The sequence below is a fragment of the Oncorhynchus clarkii genome, chromosome 15 (assembly GCF_045791955.1).
Source record: "Oncorhynchus clarkii lewisi isolate Uvic-CL-2024 chromosome 15, UVic_Ocla_1.0, whole genome shotgun sequence".
NCBI lineage: Eukaryota > Metazoa > Chordata > Actinopteri > Salmoniformes > Salmonidae > Oncorhynchus > Oncorhynchus clarkii.
This window is the reverse complement of record NC_092161.1, coordinates 11925157-11935890: the sequence shown is the minus strand read 5'-3', so window position 1 is coordinate 11935890 and position 10734 is coordinate 11925157. Positions and strand designations below refer to the sequence as shown.

At 44.8% G+C, this 10734-nt stretch overlaps 1 protein-coding gene across 4 annotated transcripts in view; it reads right to left on the bottom strand.

The window, feature by feature from the left end:
- Positions 1-872: 872 nt before the first annotated feature.
- Positions 873-10734, bottom strand: part of LOC139366909 (choline-phosphate cytidylyltransferase B-like) — a 16671-nt gene continuing 6809 nt past the window's right edge. For 2 of the 4 annotated variants that reach the window (XR_011626815.1, XR_011626816.1), the window contains exons 2-8: positions 9005-9104; positions 6675-6791; positions 6289-6440; positions 5979-6057; positions 5156-5298; positions 3615-4876; positions 873-2858 (exon numbers count right to left, since the gene is read on the bottom strand). Coding sequence is in view for 2 of the 4 variants with exons in the window: in XM_071104658.1 (XP_070960759.1) it covers positions 2643-2858; positions 3615-3803; positions 5156-5298; positions 5979-6057; positions 6289-6440; positions 6675-6791; positions 9005-9104 (996 nt within the window). In the remaining 2 variants the exon portion in view is untranslated. The remainder of the gene's footprint in view (positions 2859-3614; positions 4877-5155; positions 5299-5978; positions 6058-6288; positions 6441-6674; positions 6792-9004; positions 9105-10734) is intronic. The other 2 variants (XM_071104658.1, XM_071104659.1) reach the window with 1 other exon arrangement.

The window sequence follows — 10734 nt, the reverse complement described above, 5'->3', positions numbered from 1 at the left end:
TAATACCTACTGTAATACCTACTGTAATACCTACTAGAATACCTACTGTAATACATACTGTAATACCTACTGTAATACCTAATAGAATACCTACTGTAATACCTACGACAATACCTACTGTAATACCTAATACAATACCAACTGTAATACCTACGACAATACCTACTGTAAAACCTAATACAATACCTACTGTAATACCCACTGTAATACCTATTGTAATACCTACTGTAATACCTACTAGAATACCTACTGTAATACCTAGTACAATACCTACTGTAATACCCACTGTAATACCTACTGTAATACCTACTAGAATACCTACTGTAATACCTACTATACCTACTGTAATACCTACTATACCTACTGTAATACCCACTGTAATACCTACTAGAATACCTACTCTAATACCCACTGTAATACCTACTAGAATACCTACTGTAATACCTACTAGAATACCCACTGTAATACCCACTGTAACACCTACTAGAATACCCACTGTAATACCTACTAGAATACCTACTGTAATACCTAGTACAATACCTACTGTAATACCCACTGTAACACCTACTAGAATACCTACTAGAATACCTACTGTAATACCTACTGTAATACCTACTACAATACCTACTGTAATACCTACTAGAATACCCACTGTAATACCCACTTTAATACCTACTGCAGTACCTACTGTAAATTATTCAAACCTACAGTAAAAAGAACAACTGAGTGAGTGAGTGAGTGAGTGAGTGAGTGAGTGAGTGAGTGAGTGAGTGAGTGTGTGAGTGTGTGTGTGAGTGTGTGTGCAAGTCTGTATCTGCTGAAAAAGAGAGAGAGATTGAGAGGAAACAATCACCAAGCTGCTTCTCTTTCAATGCTTTTCCTTTTCTATTTATTTACATATGAAGCCATTATAAAATAAGAACATAACAAACAGAAACAGACATTCCAACGTTTGTACATACAGTGCAGGGTTACATAGGTTACATACAGGACAAGAACATCTCTAAGGCGGATCAGGAGTTGTGTGGTAGCAAGTGGTTTCATGTGGCTTTCTGCTGTGGAACAGTTGTGTCATAGCGAGAGACATTGAGTTGAAGAGTTCACAGTTCTGTGTGGTGTTGTGACTAGCTAGGCCAGAGACCATCTTGATTCTACCACAGCAGAGGTGAACAAGCCAATCCACAAATGGCCGGTACTGGTTCTTGTTCCAGCCACCGGATTCTATGGCCACGCCAGGTCTTTGTGGATAACACTGGCCATACTGGGACTATAACCTTTGTTCTCTGGTCTCTACGGAAGGTCCCTGAATAAGCTCAGTCTCAATTGTGCATTCTAAATGCTACTGAATTGCTAGATCAGTTTCTGTAGCTGTTTACCAGAGATGGGCCGGGCAGGCGGCCACATTGGGAAAGGGGGAGACAAACCTCCCTGATACTGAAGTTCCAAGTGTTCTGTTAATTATGCAATCACCAATCAGGTACTGAGTTCCATGGTGTTACCATTGTTGAGTAATTTAGCAGACGCTCTTATCCAGAGCAATTAGGGTTAAGTACCTAGCTCAAGGGCACGTCAACAGATTTTTCACCTCGTCAGCTCGAGGTTTCACCTAGTGAACTCGAGGATTCGAACCAGCGACATGTCAGTTACAGGCCCCCAACACTCTTAACTACTAACCTACCTGCCCCCCCTACATATGTAATTTATGCAGTCCCTATGGCAAATTAATGATTCAGTGGGGTGCATTTCAATAGTCTTAAGTAGCCATCTCTCCTCGTCTCCCAGGAAAGATGCAGCTACACTACAACTCCTCTAGAGGGCAGTGTTTCTCTCTGTTAAGTCTCCACTAGGGCACAGTCAGTCAGCAGGCACCATGTTACAGAATGATGCAGGTAGAAACAGAATGCATAGGGCAGACACAGTCTATTATATTATTCTATAAGCATAGAGAACTGTGTCTGTTTGTCCATGAAGTCAGTCTCTATCTGGAGAGCTCTGTAACAGTGTAGGCCTGCTCACTGGATGTCACACTGCAAAAAGTCACACTGCAGTCGATCGCTGTACAATATCTCCTATCATGTTCACCCTAGTTGTTCTCACAATGAGATTACAAAAAAGAAAGGATAGAGAAAAGAAAGGGAGGACATAAAAGGATGGAGTGATATGATCAACAGGCACTATTTTATTTACTGCCTCTGTCAGACCTGAGCAATCGAAAACAGATCAGTCGCATCATCTTCTCTACACTCCCATCTGCTTCATTGCCCAGGCAACAGAGACTGTGATGGCTTCTTTGTGCTGTAGCACTAGACTACATTTCCCATGACCCACCTCTGTCTTGCATATCTACTTCCTGGAAGATACAGTTTCAGCATCCCATCATTGCTGTCAGTGTGTGGAAGAAGATGATAGAGTGTGTGTGTGTGTGTGTGCGGTGGGGGGGGATCTTCAGGTTGGAGTTCTAGAAAGATGTCAGAGTTTCCGATTTGGAATTCCGAGTTAGTTTACTGTTGAAAACGATTTCACCAGTCGGAGCTCGTTTTTTTCCACGTTCTAAATGGTCTTGACTTGACTAAAGTTGGAAGTCAAAGATTTCCGACTTCCCAGTTGTTTTGAACATGGCATGTGTTCCACAGTCCGGGGCACTACTTGTCGTTCTCATCTTCTTCACTCATGCTACTGAAGGAGGCTGAGGCCTCTTTGGGTGAGGAGGGGGAGGCTGGCCTGGGCCGAGACCAGCAAGAGGGAGGAGATGGGGAACGGGATGGGGACAGTTGCCTGGGTGGACTGTTGCTAGGTGACCCGCGAGGTGACATGGCGTAGGAGATCATCCGACCACTACGCTCACTAAACACCTGTTTCTGTTGGGGGGGGGGGGGGGTAGAGGGATGGAGAGAGAGAGAGGGCGAGAGGAGAGTGATGGAAAGAGAGGAAGGGAAGGAGTGGAGAGAGAATTTAGGAGGGATGGAGGGAGGGGGTAGGTTAGAGTGGAGAGAGAATAGGGGGAGGGATAGAGAATTTAGAGAGGGATGGAGGGAGGGGGAGAGTGGAGAGAGGATAGAGAGGGATGGAGGGAGGGGGAGAGTGGAGAGAGGATAGAGAGGGATGGAGGGAGGAGGAGAGTGGAGAGAGGATAGGGGGAGGGATAGAAAGTTTAGAGAGGGATGGAGGGAGGGGGGTAGGTTAGAGTGGAGAGAATAGGGGGAGGGATAGAGAGAGTTTAGAGAGGGAGGGGGGTAGGGGAGAGTGGAGAGAGGATAGGGTGGAGGGATAGAGAGTTTAGAGAGGGATGGAGGGAGGGAGGGGGGTAGGTTAGAGTGGAGATTGGATAGGGTGGAGAGATAGCGAGGATATGGTGGAGGGATGGAGAGAGTTTAGAGAGGGATGGAAGGAGGGGGTAGGTTAGAGTGGAGAGAGGATAGGGTGGAGGGATGGAGAGAGAGGAAGTCAGAGAGAGACAGAGACCGATATGTGAGAGTACTTTCACTTCAAAGACTAGTCTAGTTGGAGGTACACAGTTTAGTTCACAGATTAGATTTGTGAACAAGGAAGTGACATGTCAGATGAGTGATTGTAAAATTTGCATGAGCGGAGCATGAGAGACAGGCCTTACTTACCCATGTTCCATCTGGGCCGAACAGTTCCAGGAAGTTACCAATGAACTCCCGTGATTTCTCCTCCCACTTCTGTATGAGGTCATGGCTCTTCTCCTCCACGCGGTAGACAAAGTGTTTACTCTTCTCCTCCACCGTCTTCACCTTCTCCTTCATACGGTCCACCTGGTTCTGAAGGCAGTACTTCTTCTCCTGAGGAAGGTTGGATGGAGGTTGGATGGAGGTTGGAGGGAGAGAGGTTGTAGGGAGAGAGGGAGGTTGGGGAAGGATGGAGGTTGGGAGAAGATGGAGGAATGTTGGAGAGAGGTTGGAGGGAGCGAGGTTGGTAGAAGGTTGGAGAGAGGTTGGAGGAAAGTTGAAGGAATGAGAGAGGGAGGCAGGAAGATTGGGGAAATGTTGGAGGGAGGTTGGAAGAAGTTGGAGGGAGGTTGGAGGAAAATTGAAGGGAGGGAGGCAGGAAGGTTAGAGGAAAGTTGAAGGGAGGTTGAGGAAGGTTGGGAGGAGGTTGGAGAAATGTTGGAGGGAGGGAGTTGGAGGGAGCTGAATTCCTTGGTGTTACCATTGTTGAAATTATGTAACATCCATTCATTTATGCAGTCGCTATGGCAACGGGGTGCATTTCAATAGTCTTAAGTAGCCATCTCTCCTCGTCTCCCAGGAAAGATGAAGCTACACTACAACTCCTCTATAGGGCAGTGTTTCTCTCTGTTTAGTCTCCACTAGGGCACAGTCAGTCAGCAGGCACCATGTTACAGAATGATGCAGGTAGAAACAGAATGCATAGGGCAGACACAGTCTATTATATTATTCTATAAGCATAGAGAACTGTGTCTGTTTGTCCATGAAGTCAGTCTCTATCTGGAGAGCTCTGTAACAGTGTAGGCCTGCTCACTGGATGTCACACTGCAAAAAGTCACACTGCAGTCGATCGCTGTACAATATCTCCTATCATGTTCACCCTAGTTGAGATAAACTAAAAGAAAGGATGGAGAAAAGGGAGGACGTAAAATGATGGAGTGATATGATCAACAGGTTGGAGGGAGGTTGGGGGTGAACGGAAGGTTAGAGGAAGGTTGGAGGGAGCTTGGGGGGAGATTGGAGGAAGCTTGGGCGGAGGGTGGAGGAAGGTTGTAGGACTGTTGGAGGGAGGTTGTAGGAAGGTTGTAGGAAGTTTGGAGAAATGTTGAAGGGAGGTTGGAGGAAGGTTGAAGAAATGTTGCCTCCTTCATACGGTCCACCTGGTTCTGCAGGCGGTACTTCTTCTCCTGAGGAAGGTTAGAGGGAGGTTGAAGAGAGGGAGGTTGAAGAGAGGGAGGTTGAAGAGAGGGAGGTTGGAGAGAGGGAGGTTGGAGGAAGTTGGAGAGAGGTTGGAGGAATGTTGAAGGGAGGGAGGTTGGTGGAAGGAGGTTGGAGGGAGGTTGGCTGTACTGTATGTCTGTGTTTTTTGACAGTTATCAGTTATGTTCTGAGTGTACATGGACACACATGCGCACAAAAGCGACAGTTCTGTTAAGGGTAGACAGCGCACAGACACACACACTTACGTTGATGAAGCTGACGTTGAGCTCTTTAGCGGTGTAGCCTCGCTGTAGGTTGCGTCTAGCGTAGAGGTCGTAGTCTCGTACGATACGAGTGATCAGGTCAGAGGTCGAGATACCCTCCGTCCGCTGGGTCGGCACGAACATGCCTGGAACACACACGTACACACACATATTATAAATAAACACCCACACATTTATAAATATATTATAAACACCCACACATATTCTAAATATATTACAAATAAACACCCACACAGTTGAACATGCGCACACACACTGATCGTCGAGAATCATCCTTCCCTAATCTGAAAGCCTGCTGAAGTCAATGGCAGAAAGTCTCTAAAAAGTGGTGTAAACCCCATTGTAAATGAGTGACGCCTCGCAACACGTCAAACCAATCAAATGACTTGCTTAGGAGGAGAGTGTTGAAGCCATACAGTCATTTGTTCTAGCAGAGGAGGTAACGCCTTCAAAGACTACAGCACAATTCTGGCAAAACAGAATTACGTTTTTCATCTATTTTCTGCAAAATTGCAAACTAGCAAAACGGTACACAACAACTGTTTGCAGTCAGTGAACAGTAACAAACATAACACGCTGCACCCCTCCTACGGGCACGTAGGGGAGCGTTCTTAAAATGTAACATCTAATCAAATTGTCGCTGCTGAAAGCCGGCGGAACATTCTAGACATTTCGGCTAATACAAGAATCTCCAGACGTGTGGATACCTGAAACTGATTCTGAATAGAGCTTTACACACACATACACACACACACACACACACATACACACACACACACACACACATACACACACATACACACACCTGCCTCCTTGATGTGTTTGTAGACGTCCTCAGTTCCTGCTGAGGAGTATGGGATATCGTCATGAGCCACAAAATCGATCTGAGAAACAATCAGAACACAAGAAGACAAGAATCACAGAGCAGGAAGACAAGAATCCCAGAACAGGAAGACAAGAATCACAAAACAGGAAGACAAGAATCCCAGAGCAGGAAGAAAGCGCATGCAGATAAAGTGAGACCCAGAAAAGAGCCGTGCACGCTAGCACATTACTCTAGATACACAGTCAGAGAACGCTGAATGAACAAGTGTAATGGAAACAGCCAGACACACCTGGTGTTTCTCCAGGAAGTCCTGTGTGAGCGTCCATGGTGCGTCTCGGACCACCTCGTCGACATAGCGACAGTGTCTCAGAGCCTCGTACCTCTCATCCTCCGTCATCACTGTGAAACCCTTGTACTTGTGGGTCAGCTCATCACTGCACACTGACACACACACACACACACACACACACACACACACACACACACACACAGTCACAAAGGTAACAGAGAGTATGAATAACATATATGTTTAGCTAAGAGTCATTATATCCACATGTTTATAAATGTATGTCCGTACAAATCGAAATTGCTTCAGTTTTAAGTCTTTTGTAAGGAACATTTGTATGAACAATATTTTCCAGTTTTTCGAAACTACATGTGTGTGTGTGTACATACCTCCCACTATGAGGTATGCATTGGGGAAGAGGTTCTTGGCCTGCATCAGGGCTCTGGCATGGCCGGAGTGGAACAGATCAAATATTCCATCTGCATATACACGCACTGGACGGTCCACTGAAGAGGACACACACAGAGTTTACATCTAGAGGACACACACAGAGAGTTTACATCTAGAGGACACACAGAGAGTTTACATCTAGAGGACACACAGAGAGTTTACATCTAGAGGACACACAGAGAGTTTACATCTAGAGGAAACACACACAGAGAGTTTACATCTAGAGGACACACAGAGAGTTTACATCTAGAGGACACACACAGAGAGTTTACATCTAGAGGACACACACAGAGAGTTTACATCTAGAGGACACACAGAGAGTTTACATCTAGAGGACACACAGAGAGTTTACATCTAGAGGACACACACAGAGAGTTTACATCTAGAGGACACACAGAGTTTACATCTAGAGGACACACAGAGTTTACATCTAGAGGACACACACAGAGAGTTTACATCTAGAGGACACACACAGAGAGTTTACATCTAGAGGACACACACAGAGAGTTTACATCTAGAGGACACACACAGAGAGGTTACATCTAGAGGACACACACAGAGAGTTTACATCTAGAGGAAACACACACAGAGAGTTTACATCTAGAGGACACACACAGAGTTTACATCTAGAGGACACACAGAGAGTTTACATCTAGAGGACACACACAGATGTAACATCTAGAGGACACACACAGAGTTTACATCTAGAGGACACACACAGATGTAACATCTAGAGGACACATAGAGAGTTTACATCTAGAGGACTCACAGAGTTTACATCTAGAGGACACACACAGATGTAACATCTAGAGGACACACAGAGTTTACATCTAGAGGACACAAACAGATGTAACATCTAGAGGACACACAGAGAGTTTACATCTAGAGGACACAGAGTTTACATATTGAGGACACACACAGATGTAACATCTAGAGAACACACAGAGAGTTTACATCTAGAGGACACAGAGAGTTTACATCTAGAGGACACACAGAGAGTTTACATCTAGAGGACACACAGAGAGTTTACATCTAGAGGACACACAGAGAGTTTACATCTAGAGGACACACAGAGAGTTTACATCTAGAGGACACACAGAGTTTACATCTAGAGGACACACAGAGTTTACATCTAGAGGACACACACAGATGTAACATCTAGAGGACACACAGAGAGTTTATATCTAGAGGATACACACAGAGTTTACATCTAGAGGACACACACAGATGTAACATCTAGAGAACACACACAGAGTTTACATCTAGAGGACACACAGAGAGTTTACATCTAGAGGACACACAGAGTTTACATCTAGAGGACACACACAGATGTAACATCTAGAGGACACACACAGATGTAACATCTAGAGGACACACACAGATGTAACATCTAGAGGACACACACAGAGTTTACATCTAGAGGACACACAGAGAGTTTACATCTAGAAGACACACAGAGAGTTTACATCTAGAGGACACACAGAGTTTACATCTAGAGGACACACAGAGAGTTTACATCTAGAAGACACACAGAGAGTTTACATCTAGAGGACACACAGAGTTTACATCTAGAGGACACACAGAGAGTTTACATCTAGAGGACACACAGAGTTTACATCTAGAGGACACACAGAGAGTTTACATCTAGAGGACACACAGAGAGTTTACATCTAGAGGACACACAGAGTTTACATCTAGAGGACACACACAGAGTTTACATCTAGAGGACACACAGAGAGTTTATATCTAGAGGACACACAGAGAGTTTGCATCTAGAGGACACACAGAGAGTTTACATCTAGAGGACACACAGAGAGTTTACATCTAGAGGACACACAGAGTTTACATCTAGAGGACACACACAGAGTTTACATCTAGAGGACACACAGAGAGTTTATATCTAGAGGATACACACAGAGTTTATATCTAGAGGACACACAGAGAGTTTACATCTAGAGGACACACACAGAGTTTACATCTAGAGGACACACAGAGAGTTTACATCTAGAGGACACACAGAGAGTTTACATCTAGAGGACACACAGAGTTTACATCTAGAGGACACACACAGAGTTTACATCTAACACATATATACCACTATCATAGAGGAGAAGAGGAGTAGGAGAAAGTGAGGAGGATGTGGAAAAGAAGAACGGGTGGTTATGAGTGAAAATACTGAGGATGGGAAGAGGAGAGGAGGAAGAATGAGGATAAGAGGAGGAACAGTGATAAACTAGTGATGGAGCTTGGACCAGAAGAGGAGGTATACTTGGGGTGCCTCTGCGGGCCTGGGCGATGGAGAGTTTCTCATGGGGGGCGCGGCACTCACAGCTGGTGTCCTTGGCAAAGATAGCAGGCTCTGTCAGCATCTGAGAGAGAGAGAGACCCATACAACCTAGATTTATGTTTGTTTATTTTCCCTGTTGTACCTGAACTCTTTGTACATGATTACAACACTGTATATAGACATATGACATTTGAAATGTCTTTATTCTTTTGAAACTTTTGTGAGTGTAATGTTAACTGTTATTTTGTTATTGTTTATTTCACTTTTGTTTATCTATTCCACTTGCTTAGGCAATGTATATATGTTTCCCATGTCAATAAAGCCAATTGAATTGTACTGAATTGATTTAACAGAGGAAGAGATTTAACTGTTAGACACTTTATTGGTTCAGTGTTACAGCGTTAACATCAGCATATTAAAACAGCACATCAAATTCACATCTACAAAACCATTTTGCTCTTCACAACAAACCACAAATGGTATGGATTTACAGAGGAACAACGTGATAGATGAAGAGAGTGGCAAAGAGAGAGCAGCAAAGAAGTGTGAGGAAAGATTCACCTGAAAAGCAAAAGAGGCAGAAAGAATCCAATTTCATTTGAGAGGGGGACGGAGAGAGGAGTGGGAGACACAGAGAAAGTGAGAGATGGAGGAGATTTAAAAAAAAAGTTGTCCCCTTCTTGATTGCCATCCCCTCTCTCTGGCTTAGTAATGTCCATTATGTTATTGATCAGGTCTAATATCTATTCTCTATCACAACTATCAATTACATGGTGATGGGACAAGCAGCACTCAGTGGTATTGATTTACTTCTGGCTAAAATGGAACTCCATCTCTCTCTCTCTCTCTCTCAATTCAATTCAATGGGCTTTATTGGCATGAGAAACATATGTTTATATTGTTGACATCTCTCCGGCTCTCATTCTCTAGAGCGGGAGAGAAAGAGAAAATCTAACATGAATGACTTCCCCAGTGACATCCCCAATGACATCATAGATATACTCCCATAACACAAGATATATGAAGGTAATTCCACCTCTACGTATTCCATCTGGATAAGGGATAAGATAGAACAAAGAGGAGGTAGAGAGAGCTCCCGTCCCCATGGCAACAGATGGAGAGAACGGAACAGTGAGGAGGACGCACTGAGGTAACTCTTCTCCCACAATCCACTGCAAGGTGAAATCGGGGAGGAGCCCAGAGCGGACAAAGGGCAGGCGGATGCCTCGGTCGATCGGCCAATCAGAGTGACCGCAGCAAGCATGCTTACTACACCCTTACACTGGCAAAAGCAGAGAACGTCTAGAGTGAGAAGGGTTAACTAAGAAAACAACAACGCTGGGATGGAGTAAAGAAAGAGAGAGACAGAGGGAGAGGGGTGAGATGATGAAGAGCAGGAGAGAGTCACAAAGAATAAAAGGGAGAGATGCAAACAGACGAGAGAAAGAGAGCGAGAGAGAGAGAGACTGAATGGGGCTGGCATCGCCCCTGTTTTCTTGAGCTTTTGTGTCCATGTCAGGAGATCTATGCTAGACTGCTTATACACACGTACCCCTGCCAATACTGGGAAACACACCCAACCCCCCACCCTCCCCCAACACACAGAAACACACAGTCCACTCAGCATTCAGAATATCCCCCAAAGACACACACAGACAGTGGATCTGTTTCAAAACAACAAGGAGACGAGCTAGCCCCCCTCCCCTCCACAC